The following is a 20,250-nucleotide window of genomic DNA, read 5'->3' on the forward strand; positions in this document are numbered from 1 at the left end:
GTATGATGTTATGCATATTTGTCTTGTAATCTCACAACTTTTACTGTACAATTATTATTTATGTATGTTCATGTATGAATTATGTACTTCAGCAATTTAAAAAAATAGATTTTTAAAACATCAAGGGTTGGAAAAGTATACTGGGCTCTCAAGGGAAGGTACAAAGCCCAGGTCATTGTAGGGTGGAAGGGATTGGATGTCAGTGTGTAGATGTAGATGTCAGTGTAGGTGTAGGTGTTGATGTAGATGTAGGTGTAGGTGTAGATGTGGATGTAGATTAGATGTAGGTGTAGATATAGATGTAGATGCAGGTGTAGATACAGATGTAGATGTAGGTGTAGGTGTAGATGTAGTTGCAGATGAAGGTGTAGCTGTAGATGTAGGTGTAGTGTAGATAAAGATGTAGATGTAAGTGTAGATGTAGATGTTTGTGTAGGTGTAGATATAGGCATAGATACAGGTGGTGTAGTTGTAGGTGTACACAGATACAGATGTAGATGTAGGTGTAGATGTAGATGTAGGTATAGATGTAGGTATAGTATAGATACAGATGTAATGTAGGTGTAGGTGTAGGTGTAGTATAGATACAGATATAATGTAGGTGTAGGTGTAGATGTAGATACAGATGTAGATGTTGTTGTAGATGTAGATACAGATGTAGGTGTAGGTGTAGGTGTAGATGTAGGTGTAGATACAGGTGTAGATGTAGGTGTAGATGCAGATGTAGGTGTAGGTGTAGATACAGATGTAGATGTAGGTGTAGGTGTAGATATAGATGTAGGTATAGATATAGATACAGACACAGATAGATGTAAACATATAGATACAGATACAGATAGACAGAGATAGAGATACAGATAGAAATAGGGATACAGATACAGATAAAGATAGATAGATAGATAGATAGATAGATAGATAGATAGATAGATAGATAGATAGATAGATAGAGATACAGAGAGAGACACTGATAGAGACACATACCTAGAGATAAAGCTAGATAGAGATAGAGATACAGGTACAAATAGAGATAGAGATACAGGTAGATCTAGAGATAGAGATAGGCAGAGGTAGAGATACAGATAGAGACACAGATACAGATAGATATAGACAGATATAAAAGTAGATAAAATAGAGATAGATAGAGACAGAGATAGATACAGATAAAATAGAGATAGAGACACAGAGATACAAACACAGATAGAGGTACAGGTAGAGCTAGTTAGAGATACAGATAGATAAAGATAGAGATAGGTGCAGATATATAGATAGAGATAGATACAGATACAGATATAGACATAGATATAAATATATAGATACCAACAGATATAGATACAGATACAGATAGATATAGATATATAGATACAAGTAGATGTAAATGTAGATATAGAGATAGAGATATAATAGCTATAGAGTTATGGAGATATAGATGTATAGATATAGATACAAATAGATGTAAGTGTAGATGTAGATATAGATATAGCTATAGAGAGGTATACATATAAATACAGATAGCTATAGATAGAGATAGATATAATAAATAAAGATATAGAGTTATAGATATATAGACATACCTGTAGATATAGATCTATTTTTTAATAATAATCGAGGGACCCACACAGCGGCCTGGCAGCAAAGGGGCTTTCACGGTGATGCACCACAGCGTCCATGGCACAGACCTGGGCATCCTCCCGTCAGCCTTCAGAGGAGGGGGCAGAAGCTGGGGGCCCCTCAAGGCACACAGCAGCGACTCTGCCACTGCTTCTGCTGGGGCGTCGCTCAGGAGCCACAAGAACTGTTGGAAGGAGTTTGAAGAACGCCTCCCCACCGGTGGTCTTGGGTTTGGCAGTATATCTGGGGGAAGGCATCCTAGACCTGAGGAACTTCATGCACCCTCAAGGGAAGGGCTAGGGTTAGCATTAGGTTGGGTAAGCGCCCATGTGGATTTTGCGTTTGTGCACATGAAATGAAATGGGTGGTGGTTGGACTGAGTTACAGGAATGATCGAGCACTTTTCACCTTCCTGATGTCCGATTTGAGCCTGCTCATTTGGAGATGCCCCTAGACATCCATGAGGGGCTTTTGGCTCAACCATTTGGGAATAAAAACTTGGCATTTGTTCAGACATAGTTTTGGGAGCAAATGCAATAGTTAAATTGAACAAGGGGGAGGGCAGACTCAGGGAGGGGATGGGGCAGTGGAGAGTGTCGTGGGGCACACCAGCATTCAGGGGACAGCTGGGACAGTGGCAGCCCCTCCCCACCTATGCTATGTGGCTAGAAACAGCTTTAGTTGTCTTCTTTTGCTGTGTTTCATTTTGCACCATATGAGCACCCACAGCATTTGTTTTGCTTTGCCTTTTGGTACTATTCAGTTGTTTTTTCATTTTAAATGTTAAACTAATTGCCATGGAATTTCACACACACATCTCTTTAAAAATTGTAAGATCCTGCAAGGTGGCATCCTCTAGCAGAGCCCCAAGTTCCCAGTTTGCACAGACCTGCCCCTCCCAACCTCCTCTTAACGGGGCCACTTCCCTCACCTCCTAGCTTCAAGCATCATGTGATGCCGATTCAGAAGTAGACGTCAAGGAAGCATCAGCAAAAAGATACTGCCGGCTCAGCAGGATCCCAGAGATATCCAAAGTAGATACAACCTCAGGTAGGGGTGCTCCTGAGGCCTATGGAGACACGCAGGTTCTATGGTCATGACAGATGACTCTGGAGTACATTGCCTTGCCAATGGGCCCTACTTTGTAATTTGCACTCCTAAGTGTGATGGAGTTGGACTCAGATGTGACCTCTCTACACATGCCTCTTCTGTCACTTTTACTGAACCCGTGGTTGGCGCTGGAGTAGGTGGATGCTCGGGAGACTTGAATCTCTGGACTGTCCATGTGCCAGCTGGGCCCTGAGCCTCAGCAAAGTTGTAACACCTACTGTCTGGTTCGTTAGACTTACAGGTCAGCTAATAGGGAGGTGAGGATGATCAACCACCACACCCGGGAACCAAGAGAGTCTAACTGCAAGCAGGAGAATCCCATCCATTAACCTCTCGATTTAGAGGTGGAGTGGACATTGCCAACCCAGGGTCCACAGGATAGAGGAATAAAATGTGGATTAGAGTGAACTTACTGGTACTCTACTATAGAATTATTGTGACTCTAGCAATTGAAGAAATTGTGTCATTGATGTGGAGACAGTGGCCACAGGAGTAACTGAGGGCAGGGAGAGGGAAGAAGAGGTGTGATATGGGGCATTTTGGGGTCTTGGAGTTATCCTGAATGATATTGCAAGGACAGATGCAGGATATTATATATCCTGCCATAACCCACTGAATGGACTGGGGGAGAGTGTGAACTACAATGTAAACTATAATCCATGTGGTGTAACAGTGCTCCAAAATGTACTCATCAAATGCAATGAATGTGCCACAATAATGAAAGATTGTTGATGTGGGAGGAGGGGGGTGGGTATATGGGAACCTGATATTTTTTAATATAAAATTTTGTGTGAACCATGTATTTAAAAAAAAATAGACAATAGAAAGCATTTAAAAAATAAAAGACACTGCCGTGAGGGCCTAAGAGGAGCCCCCAAGTGAGTGTGTGTTCAGAGGGGATCATGTTCCCAAGAAGAGGGAGGGGCCTGCTCAAACAGATGTTGCCATGAGGCTGAGGAAGAGTGTTCCAGCTGGCCAGGGGTCCTCAGTGCCTCTTCTGGAGGTGCCACAGGGCTGTGGGGCACAAGCAGGTAGGTGTGGATGGCAGTAAGGGCAGGACACTTCCCCAGGTCCCACCCAGAGCTGCCCTCCATGACGGGCAAGGCAGAGCCAGAGCAGAGAAAGAGGGGCTCAAAGATGTGTCCACGGGCCAGCGAGGAGCAGAAAGCAGGGGGATGAGTTCCAGCTCCGCGTCTCAGGTTTGGAGCAGGAGACGTTGAGGACGAGACTTTGGGGAGGTGCTGGCAGCGAGAGCCTGGCAAATGCCCCTGATCAAGAGGGACCCTGAAGTGGGTTGAACTGTACACACCAAAAGGACATGTGCCAGTCCTAGTGCTCGGTCCCTGTGGATGTGACTTTGTTTGGGCATAGGAGTTTTGCAGATGTTAGGATGAGTCATAATGGCCTGGGGAGGGTGGTAAATACAAGACTGCAGTTCTTGAAGAAGAGAGGGAGGTTTGGACACAGAGGAAAGGGGCCATGTGAAGACAGACGGGTTGGAGTGATAAGTCTACAAGCCAAGGAATGCCAGGAATTGCTGGCCAACACTGGGTGTGGGAAAGGCAGGGAAGGACCCTCCCCTCGAGCCTTCAACAAGGAGTTTGGCCCCGCCAACATCTTCATTTTGGACGTGGGTCTACAGAGCAGAGAGAATGTGTTTCTGTGGTTTTAGGTCACCTGTTTTGGTGCTGTTACAGCAGTCACAGGAAAACAAAGTGGACTCTAACTCTTAGAAAGAAGAGCTCTGGTTGCACCTGGAAGGTGAAACACACTCACTGACCCCCATACAGGAGGTGGTGACACATGTTGGGAAGGATGAAAGAGCTGACTTAGGAGAATGGAGGTGGCGATGGCTCCCTGCTTGCTGGAGGGGAAGCTGGCAAGAAGAGGGATTTTAGCCCTACAGAGCCTAGGGATGGAGACCTGGGAGACGGGCTGAAAACCTAAGGGCTGCTTGCTCATGTTTTGGAAGAGTTTTGACCACTCCATCTCCATCCCATTGGTGCAGGGCAGGCAGTGCTCCTCTCCCAGAAGGAGACAGGCTTTTTCTCTGGAGGATGTGACTCAGGAAGGCTCAGAGGTAAGGAGCTCAGGCCCAGGGCACAGGGACAGTGAGGACTTGATGCCGGAAGACAAAGCAGACTGGCCCATCCTGAAGAGGGAGCGTGCCAACCCTTGCCTTGCTCCTATCCCAGAAGCTACAAGCGAGAAGGAGCCAGGAGACCAAGGGGTTCCTTGGTGGAGAAGTGGCCTGCAAGGAAGGGCTTCCATGTCCCGATATTTGGGGTCGCCCCATGCAAAAGCCAGCCCATCTCTCCATTCCATTTCCTTCAGCCCGAAACTTTACGGCCATCAACCCACTCACACACTCAGAGGCCTTTGAATGAGTAGGACATGACTTAAATTCACTGAGTCAACAAGGATATTTTTTCTTTTGTTTTGGAGACATACTCTGTGCCAAGAAGTCTTCTGTTGTAGGGTCAGAGGAGTGAACAAAACAGACACGCTTCATTTGCCAGGTGCATTGGCCTCCTATGGCTACTGGGACAAATTATAGCAAACGTGGCAGCTTAAAACAGCAGATGTTTATTTTTCTTACAGTTTTGGAGGTCAGAAGTCTGAAGTCGAGTCTTAGGGGCATAAGTCAAGGTGTCTGCAGGGCAGGTTTCTTCCATAGGCTCTAGGGAGTTTGTCTGGATGCTTTTTCCAGGTCTAGGGGCTGCGCGTCTCCTTGGCTCGTGAGCCGTGTCACGTTACCATTCGCTGTCCTGTTTCTGCTGGCACAGCGCATGGTTTTCCCTCAGTCATCCTTGCCTCCTTCTTCTAAGGACCTTGGGGGTCCCACCCAAGTGACCAGGAAGATCTCGAGATCCTTAAGGTCACCACATCTGCAGAGTTTCTTTTGCCATGCAGGGTGACATTTGCAGGTTGCAGGAATCAGGATGCATGATTCAGCACCAGGCCAGGTGACAGTGAGCACTGAGGCAGCCTACGGGGGTGGGAAGACCTCCTGGGCTGGCTGCCAACTGTCTCCCGTGGTGGTACCAGGACATTTTCTCAGGTGCTTACAGGAAAAGCCATCCAAGGTTTCCTGCCCCAGGGCCCTCAGAGCCTCCTGCATTGTCCTGCAGCTCTGGTGGGCCCACGTGTCCCCATCCCCCTCCCGTCCATACTTCAGCCTCCTCCCTCTGTGGCCCTGATGTGGGGGGGCTCTTGGAGGCCCTCTCCCCTTGTTTCTCAGCCCCTACTTCCTGCATGGGGGAGAGCGAGAGAGCAGGTGGTATGGCAATGGGCGGGGCATGAAGATGCTAACCTTTCCCAGGCCTCCCCAGTTGGCAGCTTCTACAGGCATCAAGATGGGTTGTCAGATGGCCATCCCCAGAAGTCTTCCAACCTGTTATGTCTGAAGGGTTCCAGGAAGGAAATGTCACAAGGAGGGCATGGATTGGGATGGCAGTCTTAGAAGAGGCACAGATTCCCATCTCCAGGGACACTGGCTTTTGCCCAGCAGCTCTCACAGTTGCCCCAGACTTAGCCCATGTCCTTGGAGTTTTGAAGGGCATATTGTGCCCCTCGGTTTCTGCTGAGACCAGCTCAACAATAGGTTTGCAAGAAGGGAAGGTGACGCAGAACTTAAGAAATAAAAGGACAGAAAGAAAGACACAAGAGAGAAAATAAAGATGGAACCAGGGGACTCAACAGCTTCTGGAACTGAGAGCCTTGATCCAAGCTTCCACATCATATTTATTGAATGTTTTGGGAATGGAAGTATAGCTACCATTTTTACTCTTCAGATAACACTTTACTAGAGCAATCATGCCCACTATTTTCCCATGGGGTGCAGGGCTCAAATGTTTCTTTCTGCAAACAATCATGGGTTGATCAGGACAGTGTTCTGTCTTAAAAGAACCTAATGTTCAAGGTCAATACCCTCATTTGCTTCTTGGAAACACTTTAACCTCTGGCTGATCATGGGTACTTATATAACTTCCAGCCGTTTCTCCACAGGTTTCTCTGTTTAAACTTAAAACCTGCCAAGCCAACACTCGCCCTTAATTTTGGAAAGGCTGTGCCACTGAACATTTGATCGTGGTGAAATGCCTGTTTTTCCAATGCTCCCATGTAGAACTTTGAGCTAATTCAACTGCCTTCAGTAAAGAGAAGGTGGGAGGTGATTTCCGTTTCCAGCTCTCAATAGAAGTAGAAAAGGGAGAGAGAATTGCAATCCATGGGGAAGATAAATGTTTGTTTGGGAAACAAGCACCCAGGAAGGAGAGGATGAAGCTCTTCCCTCAGACAGGAACTCTTGGGCTCCCACATTGCCTGGGCCTTGTGGGTTTCAAGGAGGACCTGAACTTGTGCAGGAGTGAGGACTGCCCAGGCAGCCGTGGAGGAGACCTGATGAGCTAGCATCCTTCCCTTTCTCTTGTGTCCTTGCCCTTCGCAGGAGGAGGATGGGGATTTTTCTCCTTCTGCTCTTCTTCCTGCGTGGAGCCCAGAGCAGCCTGGAGTCGAGGCCCAACGTTGTCGTGCTCATGGCGGATGATCTCGGCATCGGAGATCCTGGGTGCTATGGAAACCAGACTCTCAGGTTGGCCAACGCGGTTTCTGTAGAAACACGTGGGTCTGTCTGCAGGCAGTGGACTGTGGTGATGGCTCACATACGCTCCTGAATCTCAGGACACACGGAAACATCTCCACCCCGCTGGCTGCATCTTTCCACTTGTGGCTTCTGGAGGCAGGCATGAGCTTATCTGTTGACCTGTGTGTGATGTGGCAGATGAGCCCAGGGATGTCACCATAAGGATAGCCATTGTGACTCTTCCATACCCAGTGCTACTGCCCTGCTTTCTACAGAGTGCTACTCTCTCTCCTTTTGTTCTCTTCTCTCTTTGGCCTGAGCTGGACTGGTTCCAGATGGTTATGAGCCTGCCCCACCCCATCCCAGCTTGTCTGCCACCTGCTCTCCCCTGCATCCCTTCCTCCACTTTCCTCCCTGTCCTTTCTCAGTCATCAGCCACCCTGGTGACAGTTATGGCGGGCAGCAGCCATGCGCTATGACACTTAGCTCCCGAAGGGCCAGGGGAGATGGCAGTAGTGGGAGAACTAGAATCTGAGCAAGCCCTGGAGCCTCCAGAGGTCTGCGTGATAGAGGGCATTTTGTTTCTAATTCCCAGGCAGAAAATTGATTTAACATAAGAAATATTTCTGTGTCTCTTTAGTTTAAAAGGGAAAGTAAGTCCTCGTGGAGTAGGGTTTCATTTTCTTTTTACAATAATGAGGAAATGATTACATAAAAATAGTTCTGTGGAGGGCTTCGTTGCACCAAAAAATCGATACCAACTAAATTGAAGGAGAAGATGGGGAAAGAGATAATTTCCTTCTGCTAGAATTTTCTCGTATGAACCATGAATAATGAATATCTGAAGCTATTTTCATGTTCTGATTCAGATGAGTCAGTCATTTGGTGTCCAGAGACACTGATTTATTTTCATGCCATTCATTCAGGTGCCTCATCTTTGATTCAACCTAAAAATGTGCCTTTAAATGTGTATTTTGCTATTGTATATAAGACCAAAGAAAAATTAAGTAAATTATTATTTTGGGGGGAAAAACTTGCTTATAAGACATAGCCAAATATATGTCAGGTTCTTCCTGACTCTTGATATCAAACATGACATATGTCAGATTTTGAAGCATATTTGAGAGTAAGGTCTGCATTCAGGGTTCTCTTAAATTTTAACTGACATATGTGTGATGCTCTATTTTTTGCATCACCTTGTAAAAAAAGTTTGGCTCTCCCATTTTGAGATTTATGATATGAACCTTGTTTATTAATTTAATTGTTTTTATCAGGGTCATAATTTCTATTAGGTGTTTTTTTTTGGTATTTATTTACTTTTTACTCTTTTATGTGTTCCTAAAGTTTATTGAGATAGTAGATAATGGTTCATATGAAGGTGTCTTAATTAAGAATTACAGTCAAGTTTTGAAGATACTGGTGCAAGATATGGGGAGAGTGCTTGGCTATGTGGTTCAAGAATTGAAACGCATTAATTCCTAAATGTCTAGGAAGTATGGAACAGCTTCCAAAGAGAAGGGGCACATCTTTACATGGAGAAATGGCACCAAGAAGGTTCAACTTGCATAGCACATCATCCTAGAAATGACCCAATAAATAAGTATTCATCACACTTAAAAAAACACAAACCAACCAAGGGAGTGTGGCTCACAGTACCTAGTTTTTCATGTCAGTGTGTATCCATTTTTTCCAGGACTATAGTAATGCATTTGTTGATGGGTAAAGGCATATGGGATCCCACATTTCCCTTGTCCCTTAAGCATACAGAAATCAGGCAGTGGCTGGTGAACACAGGTTGTGGACCTCCCTGTGGCTATGACTGGGGAGAAAGGGGCAAGCTGTTCCCAGAGCTATCCTATTTGGAAGCATGGATTTGGCTGTGGGGTGGAGGCATGGGTTGTGGAGGAGGGAGGTATGACCCTCACTCATCCCACATCCTTACTCTCCCCATGGCCCATCCCGAAGACTTGGCTCCTTTCCTCTAATCCAGGGCTTAGGGGGATAAGGTGAGGGCAGGAGTGCTCTGGGGACATCACCCGGGATCAAGGAGACCTCTGCATGCTTTGGTTCTAATTATGGACTCATTGTCACCTCTTCCTCAATTCCTCTCTTCCTACCATCCACTCTCTACCACCCAAACACCCAGCAGCTTCCCTGGGTCACTAAGAGACGAATGTCCTCATTTTCAAGGTCACCCAGATCCACACAGTTCTTTTGTTCTAGGACTCCCAATATTGACCGGTTGGCCAGAGAGGGAGCGAAGCTAACGCAGCATCTGGCAGCATCTCCTCTATGCACACCGAGCAGGGCAGCTTTCATGACGGGCAGGTACCCTGTCAGATCAGGTAACCACCTGTCTTCCTCCCTGCAGCCATTGTCTTCCTCCGGGTAGCCGCCCAGCAGCCTCCTGTCTTAATGATTGGTTTTTCCTGCTTCAGGAATGGCGTCACATTCCCGAGTTGGGGTTTTCCTCTTCTCAGCCTCTTCTGGAGGACTTCCTACCAGTGAGATTACGTTCGCCAAGCTTCTGAAGAATCAAGGCTATTCAACAGCTCTGATAGGTATGGGCAGCTGAGAAGGGTGAGGGTGAGGTCCCGGGCAGGGTGATTAAGGGAGTGGCAGAAGGAATCAGAACAATTCTTCTCAGCAGTGGTGTCTGCTGATGTACTTTGCACAACTTTATATATTTGAGAAATGGTTTCAATTCTGAATGAAAACAGAATGAGCCTATCTGGACTATTTGAATGTATCTCTATATGTACTTTTGTGTATATGCATGTATGTGCATGGTGTGTATGTATCTAGGCATATGGACAGATGATAAGGATAGAGAGGTAGAAGGCTGGCTGGCTGGCTGACTGGATGGATGGATGGACAGATTCACATAGATGGGTAGGTAGGTAGAAAGATATAGATAGGTGATAGATTGATAGATAGATAGATGATAGAATAGAAGATAGATAGTTGAGATAGGGAAGATAGGGAAGATGGATGAATGGATGGATGGTTGGAGGGATCCATGAATGGACAAATTGATAATAGATGGATGGATAGATACATATAGATGGGTAGGTAGGTAGAAAGATACAGATAGATGATAGATAGATAGGTAGGTAGGTAGATAGATGAGATAAGGAATATGGATGGATGGGTGGATGGATGGATGGTTGGAGGGATCCATAAATGAATAGATTGATGACAGATGAAGAGATAAATCAGATGGATAGATAAATAGACAGATGATGGATGAATGGATAAATAGATAGATATAGATAAGATAGATAAGATGGGTGGATGAATGATAAAAGGTGGATGGATAGATGGATATATAGATGAGAAAGATGATAGATTGAAAGCTATAGATTGATAGATGATGGCTAGATAGGGATGATTGGGATCGGATGTATGGATGAGGTAAATATTGGGGGAGAGGAAAAGAGGTAAGATGGTTGAATAGATGGATAGTTGGATGGGTCAATGAATGATTGACATGATGGATGGGTGGATGGATAGATAAATTGAATGGGTAGATAGGATGGATGGATGAATGGATGGATAGACGGATGATGGATAAATAGATGGAATGATGAAATGATGAAATAGGGTAAATGGAAAGATAAAAGGTGCAGAGAGAGAACTTACAAAACTACATAAACACAGCTTGCTATTGATAAATATTGCCATTTTACACTTCATTTTTTTTCTCAGTTGCTATTCCCATTTATAAATGTATTAGTTTCTTGGCTGCCAAATCAAATACCATGCAATGGATTGACTTAAACAATGGGAATTTATTGGCTCATTCTTTTCAGGCCAGCAGAAGTCCAAAATCAAGGTGTCATCAAGGTGATGCTTTCTCTCCAAACACTGTAGTATTCTGTGGCTTGCTGGTGGTGCTCCTTGGTTTTTGGATATTTTGCCACATGGCAGTGAACATGGCAGCCTTTCCCGGCTTCTTCTCTTCTGGATTCCATTGAATCTAGCTGGGTTCAGCTTCTAGTTGCTTCTTCTAGCTTTCATTTCTCTGACTTTCATTCTGCTTATAAAGGATCCCAATAATCCAAATTAAAATCCAATCTGGTTCATTTGCATTACATCTTTTTTTTTTTAATTTTATTTTTTTAATTATTTATTTATTTTTTTTAAATTACATTATGAAAAATATGAGGTCCCATTCAACCCCACCGCCCCCGCCCCCCACTCCCCCCACAGCAACACTCTCTCCCATCATCGTGACACATCCATTGCACCTGGTAAGTTCATCTCTGAGCATCACTGCACCCCATAGTCAATGGTCCACATCATAGCCCAGACTCTCTCACGTTCCATCCAGTGGGCCCTGGGGGGATCTATAATGTCCCGTAATTGTCCGTGAAGCACCACCCAGGACAACTCCATGTCCCGAAAACGCCTCCACATCTCATCTCTTCCTCCCGTTCCCCACATCCAGCAGCCACCATGGCTACCATTCATCTTAAGTGAAGTAACCTATTGAAGAGATCTTATTGACAATGGGACCATCCCCACAGAAAAGGATTAAATTTGAAAACATGTTGTTTTTGGGGGGAGTACATAAAATTCCAAGCCATTATCATAGGAATGACACATACCCCCCATTTGTTTGAAAAGCCTGGCACTAAACAGTTCATTAGATGAATCCTAGAAAACCTCATAGGAGCAAATTGACCATTTCCTTTTCTCTCTACCTCTTCGTTATAAAACCATCATCATTTTTTCTTTTTGGTGAGGTGCTCACTAATTTAATGCTACAATTAACATTTTATGGGTTATATTCATAGGTGTTTAAAATAAATGCTGAAATATTGAGTATGATTTCCTTATGCTTAAGGGGTATCTTGTTGAACAGGGAATCATTTCCACTTTCAACAAAGAAGAAAACTAAGTTGGTTATAAAAGTTTAATTTTAAAGATGTTTTCAGAAAAACATTTATCCCAGAAAAAAAAAATGCCTGTATGTGGTTTGCTACATAGTTGTGTCTCCTGCTATTAATGAGATCGGTTTTCTGTTGACTCACTTGTTTTTTGCAATCACAGAAGTGGTTCTCGTCTTCCGGTAGAGTGAGTCACCAAACCCTGATTATCTCAGGAAAGGGCACGAAATGTGGGAGGGCCCAAGGGCCGCAGAGCTCCTAGAATGACAGGGGTGGGCACGCGCCGCTGGCATCCTGTGGGAGTTCACCGTGTCCTCCACGTCTGTCCTCAGGGAAGTGGCACCTGGGGATGAGCTGTAGCAGCCGCGGTGACTTCTGCCACCACCCTCTGAGCCACGGCTTCGATTACTTCTACGGCCTCCCGGTGACCAACCTGAGGGACTGCAAACCCGGGGCAGGCACCGTCTTCGCAATGGCCACCCGGTGGCTGTTCCTCATCCCACTGCAGCTCATCGGGGTGCTGCTGCTCACCTTGTTGGTGTGCAACTGCCTGGGGCTCTTCCACACCCCCCGCAGCATCCTCTGCCTGCTGCTCCTTGCGTGCCTCCTCCTGGCCCTCCAGGCCTGCTTCTCCCACTACGTCCGCCTCCTGAACTGCTTCCTGATGAGGAACCACGAGATCACCCAGCAGCCCATGTCCTACGACAACCTCACGCAGAGGCTGACACACGAGGCGGTCCGGTTCCTCCGACGGTGGGTACTGCCTTTGGTCCTGGTGCTGCCCGTGAGAGAACCCACGGCTGCACCCGCGGAGATGGGCGTCGTGGGGTCTTTCCTTGAGCCTCGTTTTCCCTTCCACACATAGTCATTCTTGAGCCAGGAGAAGGGAAGGGGGAAACCAAGGGCCATGTTTGATGGTCACGGAGAGGACTCTCAGGGCTCTGCTTCTGGGCAGGCACTTTGCCCGCCTGGTGACAAAGGAAGAGTGAGCTATGGAGGAGGTCTTCAGGTTCACGGCGGTGCTTGATGGAGTCCAGGCCATGGTGGATTGTTTAGTCTAGAGCTTGTCCTTGGGGTAGAAACACTGTGGAAAGAGTTGGAATATTCTAACAGGTCTCTGGGTGAAAACGCCCCGGCGAGTACACTGGTTGGAGTCAGCGAGCTCCTCCTGGTCTGTGAGCCCCGTTTAGTAAATAGTTTGGGAAGTGGAAATCAGCAAATGGAACATTTATCCGTTGACAGCAACCCTGAGGTCGAGGCTCTATCAGGAACACTTGGTGATAAAAACCAACAAACGATACCATTTTTGTTGTGTTTGTAGTTTTTGAGGACTGTACTTAGGAAAATGAAAGACGGGATCGCACATCTGAAAATCACGCATTTGGCCTTTGAAGCTATTTAAACCCTATGGCAATTTAAAAGAAAGCTTTTGGCGGGCATCTCAAGATGATTAGGAAGGTAGAAGAAATGTAGAGGACAATTAATCCAATGATACAAAATTAGATAAACAATCCTAACAACGAAAGGGTTACCGTGATGGTGGATTTCCTTCTTAGTGCAGAAAAGGGTTTTTATTTAAAATAAAAAAAATTTGGTAAGAGCCAAAAATGCAAAATTGAAGAAAAAAATTGTATTTGAGAAGTATATAAATGAACTAATTTATGGCTTGTGAGAAAGGTAAATTTTGACATGCTCTATGAAAATTATGTAGAAAATGTCAAGTGGGTCATCAGTGTCCAGGGGTTTGACAAAGGAGGGGGAGCAGGTGTGAGCGTGATGACATCACCATCTGCACAACAAATCACTGGGCCTATTTAAGCATAAAGTTCTGCTATTACAAAGGGATCTAATACAGCTCTGTAAGAGCAGTTAGATGTTCCAACATTAGTTACCTTACACAAATGTTGCAATTGATAGTATTTCTTCCCCCAACTATAAAAAGAAGGCAAAAATCAGGGTGGTTTTGTTTTCACACCATTCTCTAGGTTTGACAGGATATTGGCTTCTAATTCAAATTTTAATTTGATCCTGAAATCCATAACCTGGTCCCTAGCCATTATATCTGCTCTAGCTTTATCTTCTGGAATGCGGCCCCAAATCATATGGTATTAGCTGCCCAGTTGCCAAGGCAGCACCACTTCTGGTGCCAATTTTTGTATTTGTCAGCAAAGACTGATGAAATCTTGGTGGACTGGCAACTGAAAGTTTATTTCTTGCCCATATGAAATCTGTTGCTGGTTGGGTTATGTGCCAAGGAAGTTCTCTGCTCGGAGAGTCAGGGATTCAGTTTGCTAAGACGTCATGGCCCAATCATCTCCAAACATGACTTCCACAAGTGCAACAATTAGAAGAGAAAGAGTCAGAGGGACAGGTAGGGACTTTTTGTTGCCTCATCATGGAGGTGATACATACTATCACTTCCACTCAGGAGCCATCAAGGAGAACAAGTTCTATGTCCTCACCTTGACTTCCGGTGGGTCTAGAATGCAAACCTCCTTGTGTGCTCAGGAAGAAAATGAAATGGGTCTCATGGAACAGGAATTTGGTCTACCACAATCAGTGATTTTTATATGTGTTTGACCTTGAGGAATACTTCTATGAAATTTTATTAGAAGCTCAATATATAGGAGACATCAAAGTTGAAGCGTTTGGGCTGACCTGGAATGGAGGGGTGCTTTCAGAAACTTGACATTTCATAAAACTCTATGAAAGAGTTATGACCAGATGGAAAAGAAGGGCAGGCTCAACAACAAAGTAATGAAAGAGCATGTGCACACCCAAGTCCTAGTCAAGACTCTGGTGTAATTAATATTTAACACACATTTATAAGTTCAAGAGGCAGGCACTCAAAAAGTCAGCCTGAATCTCTGACTTTAAAAAAGTTATTTGATATTAATATACAGGAGGAGCATGAAGGAATTTGGTGAATGTTACAGAAAAATGAAACTTAAGAGACTAACTTATTACAAAATTTTGATTATTTGGGGGTTTGTTGTGAGTTTTACATTGACCAATATTTTAATTAGGGAAAAATAGAATAAATTAAAGAAAAATTCTAATATTTTATATGTATAAAGTGTTTTTTATTTACGAAGAGATATACTATTGAAATTGAATTCCAAGGGAGAGTATACACAATAAATACGTAGAGTAACAGATATACCTTTTAAGTTCTCTTCTTAAAGGAAAGAATGAAAAATGATCTGCCCTAGGATGGAGAGCTATAGATACAATATACCTCCCAAATTCCCTAAACAACTGTGACTGTGATTGGTTGGTCTGTCACAATTCAGGATAGGACTTGTGCTAGGTGTCTTGATTCCTATGGGTTTGGGCTTACAAAGCACGTGGGAAGGATGACTTGCCTGTTCTTGGGGCTGTCATCTGGCCAGTTGAGCTGGATGTACCGTGCAATCAGCATCCTCTCTGCCTCGACTCTCAGTCCCCATGGGAACAGCCCGTCTTATCCAAGCGCTGAGTGGAGGACTTTGGGTTCTGCTCCCAACAAAATGGCATGGTAGAAGGCATTGTGCAATACTACGGAGAACGAGGAAGGTTTTAAGCTGACAACCCTCCTCCAGGACATTTGTTTCAACTATTATTTGCAAACAGCTTTCAGTGCCTGGGGTAAGCCCACCCGTTGACCCATATAGAGGTGGCATTGCTGTGGTGGCCATCCATGTCCTTGGAGGGATGCTGAGGGATTGACTTTGAAAGCCAATACGTGGTATCCAATAAAATGGGAGCCACAGGCCAGAGAAAGGCAGCAAGGAAAATGTCCTCAACTGTAGGTCTGGGACAGTGATTCCTCAGACTATACGTAAGGACACGTAAGTTTGCTTATTCAAACTGAAGATTGCCAGGCTCGCCTCTGGAGAGTCTTACTGAGTGGCTTTGAGATGTGGCCACACATCTGTCTTTTAATAGAATCTAAACTGAGTGCTCCTTGGGATTCTCCTGAGAAACACTGGAGCAAGTATAGGTTTTTGCTGCTAGGAACGAATACCACAATCATTATTACCTTGTTTAGATGTTCCGGAGGGTGACGTTCACCTGTGAGGTCATGCAAAAGCTTTAGAACTTTAGAATTTCCTAAGAAATACAGTTTATGTCATTATCCAGTATATAACTGAAATAGAAGTTTTCTGGAGTGATCCTTCCTTTACCAGAGTAGTTACCTCTGATACTTTCTAGCCTCTTTTCTTCTCTTTTCTTTCCTTAAAAACAATGATCTGGTTGTGGTACTGAATTCCTTTCATGGCTCACCAATGGTTCTCAGTCTTTATGATTGACAGAGCCAGGCCTCAGGGTTTAGCATTACTGTATTTTGTTCATATGAGCACAGCCATTCCAAGATGGAGAGGTGACCAGTGAGGATGGCCAGCCAATCCATTGAAGTCCACACACAACAATCTGTTGTTTGGCAAACTTACTAAAGAGCTGAGCATTCTCTTATCACTCTCTCACCTACCTGCCATATCTCAAAACCACACGCAAAGGAGGTTAATATAGCATTTGTTATAAAATGTTGAGGTTCAGATATAACACTCAGGGTGTATCACTCTTTTTTTTTTTTTTCCAGGGATAAAGCAAGCTTTGCTGATCTTTTTTTTAAAAATATTTTTAATTTCTTGAAGCATATCACTCATACATAAACATACATAAGTGTATAGTAATAGTTCTGAACTTACAAAACAAACATATCTAACATCATACAGGACTCTTGTACCTCACCCTATTGCCAATACTTTGCACTGTTGTTAAAAATTTTTAACTAATGATTAAAGAGCATCCTCCAAATATTACTACTAACCAAAATATTTTCCCCCAATGCACCCTTTTATTATTATTATCTTTATATCATTTATATGTAAACATATATAAACAATAAATATATAGTAAGAGTTGTGAATTTACAAAGCAAACATGAATAAAACCATGCAGGCGTTCCCATACTTTAACCCTCAACCAACCTTGCATTGTCGTGAGACATTTATTACAAGTTATGAAAGAATATTGTTAAAATCTTACTATTAATTATAGTCCTTCTCTTACATTTAGTAGTACTTTTCCCCAACCCACCCTATTATTATTTTTAACATATATTTTTATGGCAGAAGTTTTTTGTTTTTATTTTCTTTTAAATGTTACATTAAAAAAATATGAGGAACCCATATACCCCCCCACCCCACCCACGCCACCCCTTCCCCATCAACAAACTCTTCCATCATTGTGGCACATCCACTGCACCCGGCGATTACATTCTGGAGCACTGCTGCAGCATATGGACAGTGGTCCACATTGTAGTCCACACTCTACGCCAGTCTAGCCAGTGGGCCACGACAGGACATGTAATTGATTGAATCTAGTGACTGCATGAATATTTGTATGATGACAAGGTGTTCTAATGGGTAACTCAGCACGTGTCGTGGGGAGGGGACCAAAGCAAATTTGATTATTATAAGGATTTTGAAGCCCAAACAGTTTACCTTGATTATCTTCAGGAATTGGCAGTTGTCTTCCAGAGCTAGAGATTTAGGATGTTCTAGCAACACCAGAGGTAGAGATTATCATTATTGAGTTATAAGCAAAGGATTTTTTTCCTTTGACATTAGTGCTGCTAATGTAAATGTCTGTTGCCCATATGGAAACAATGCATCACTGGTATTAGTGAAAATACTAGCAGTTTTATATGATGGTGTTACTTACAAAAAGCTTCTTACATACATTAGCCAAAAACAAAAATTTAAAGCATTGAGGTAAAATTATCCTTAGGTGTATGGGGAAAGGCAGGAAGAGATGAGAGGTGGAGGCGTCTTCGGGACATGGAACTGCCCTGGATGGTGCTTCAGAGGTAATCACCGGACATTGTAAATCCTCACAGGGCCTACATGATGGAATAGAGGAGAGTATGGGCCATGATGTGAACCAATGTATATGAGGTGCAGAGGTGCCCAAAGATGTACTTACCAAATCCCATGGATGTCCCATGGATGTGTCATGATGATGGGAACGAGTGTTGTTGGGGGGGGGGGGGAGAGGGGGGGTGGGGGGGTGGGGTTGAATGGGACCTCACATATATATTTTTAATGTAATATTATTACAAAGTCAATAAAAAATTAAAAAATTAAAAAAAAAAAAAAAGGATGCTGTAAAAAAAAAAAAAAAATTATCCTTAGGTAATATATCATCATGTGTTATATTAAGATACCTGATTAGCAGGAATGTTGCATCCAAGAGTCAGTAAAAGAGTTGCTTTAATATGCCAACAAAGAATCATAACAATGGCGACACCACCATGTTAATAAAACATCTTTTCAAGGATCTGAAGACATCTGAATTATCTCATTAATCAGAATATCCTGAATAATTTAGGTAGGTCTTATCACCTTTCTGAGAAATGGATTTAGAGTTAGTCAGAAGCAGAATAATGAGAGCCTGATTAAAGCGATGACAATGTTAGTGAAATTTATTCAAATGCTTTTGAATTCAGACTCTCCCAATTGAGAACTGGAGCTTTATTTAGCTACATTAACAAAGGAAAGTTCAGTACACACAGCTTCCCCTCCATTCATACATCAAAGGTGGCAGAGCAAAATGATTGAAGCTGTTATTTCTAGAATTTATAGTCTTTCTCTATGCCATATTTCTGAGATGATTTATACTCAAGGGTTTGTTCCTGAGATGCTATCTTGAGAAGTTAATATATGAATAACAGTGACATGAGGCAAAGATGCTTCACTGGTTTGTGATAGTCTCAAATGAGGCTTGCTTAGCCAAATTTGCAATGTGCCTTGAGATTACAAGTGCATATTTCCAACCAGAGGAGAGTGATGGCTTAATATATATAACTATATCCTCCCTGATCCCTCACCCTGATTTCCTCTTTTAGGGGTAAATTTAACTTGGAGATGCTTCTATTATTAGAGAGCTAGATAATTAGCTCACCATGAATTCAGGAGACTGTTTATCCTTAATACATTTTAGTTAGCAAGAAACCCTTGTTCCTCTTACAGCATGGAACAAACTGTAAACTTCTTAGAGATATCCAACTCTCTTTATGTGACCCAAATGAAGGATGGTCATAGAATATAAACCTTCACCTTCGGCCGTCAATCTGTTTGGTGTTCTGTAAACAGACCTAATTTGGCTGCCCAAGGCCAAAGAGTGGGGCGTATTCAGGTGTCACACACACTTGTTGAGCAGACGCCAATTATACGTCATTTGCTGTGGACGTGCACATCACCTCATGTACACTTCACACTTGGCATCTCTTTCACATTTCAGAACAACTCTGTGAGGTTGGCAGGGAGAGTTCTCCTAGAGCAGCAACGCAAGTCTCAAAATAGTTGAAAGATTCACCAAAAACTACAGGTCATGCTAGAGGATTAAAAAAAAACAAAAACAAAAACAGAGCTAACTCTAACCCTTCTAATGACTGGTGCATTCTCTGCTGTGCTGTCTTCTCTAGTGTGTCAGATCTGCTGATAAGGTCAGAGTGAGGATTTTTTTGGAAGTAGACAAGGCCACAGTACGGGTGTCTCAATACCCCTTCACCACGTGGAAGAGTTCTTGGCCAGTGCTCTTGCCTAGCTGTAAAGGAGAATGCATCCTGATCACTCCTATATAAACTCCAGTGTTAGTAATATCACTGTCACCATGGTAATAGAGAAGTGTGTGGATAGTCTGAAAATAAAATAAAGGCTACATGGCAGCAGGTTAATTTTATATTTACAAAACAGTTTTTCTTTAGTTCATGTCAAGGCTAAAGAAGAAAGATTATGCCAGTGGGTAGAAAGAGATCCACATTTTGATCATCCATAGATACAGGTGAACTTTGTTCATTCTGCTTTGTGAAAAGACCACTCTTTTGGTCCCTTTCCTCTCTAAACTCATTCAAATTGTTGCTTCATTAAGCCGAAGGAAACCACTTTGTATTTTTCTCTGCAAACATACGTATTTTCCCATCAAAGAGGAAATCTCCAAGAACAATGAAGACTTTATATACATCCATATAATTTGTGTAGCTTACTGTACCCAGTTATTAGATTCATAAAT

At 43.4% G+C, this 20,250-nt stretch overlaps 1 protein-coding gene across 4 annotated transcripts in view; it reads left to right on the top strand.

The window, feature by feature from the left end:
- STS (steroid sulfatase) overlaps positions 1 to 20,250 on the top strand; it is a 218,289-nt gene that overhangs the window by 109,071 nt on the left and 88,968 nt on the right. For all 4 annotated transcript variants that reach the window (XM_058291232.2, XM_058291234.2, XM_071212896.1 and 1 more), the window contains 4 exons: positions 7,166 to 7,309; positions 9,524 to 9,645; positions 9,739 to 9,861; positions 12,525 to 12,945. In XM_058291232.2, the coding sequence (XP_058147215.1) occupies positions 7,166 to 7,309; positions 9,524 to 9,645; positions 9,739 to 9,861; positions 12,525 to 12,945 (810 nt within the window). The remainder of the gene's footprint in view (positions 1 to 7,165; positions 7,310 to 9,523; positions 9,646 to 9,738; positions 9,862 to 12,524; positions 12,946 to 20,250) is intronic.

Source organism: Dasypus novemcinctus, chromosome X (assembly GCF_030445035.2).
Source record: "Dasypus novemcinctus isolate mDasNov1 chromosome X, mDasNov1.1.hap2, whole genome shotgun sequence".
Classification (NCBI taxonomy): Eukaryota; Metazoa; Chordata; class Mammalia; order Cingulata; family Dasypodidae; genus Dasypus; species Dasypus novemcinctus.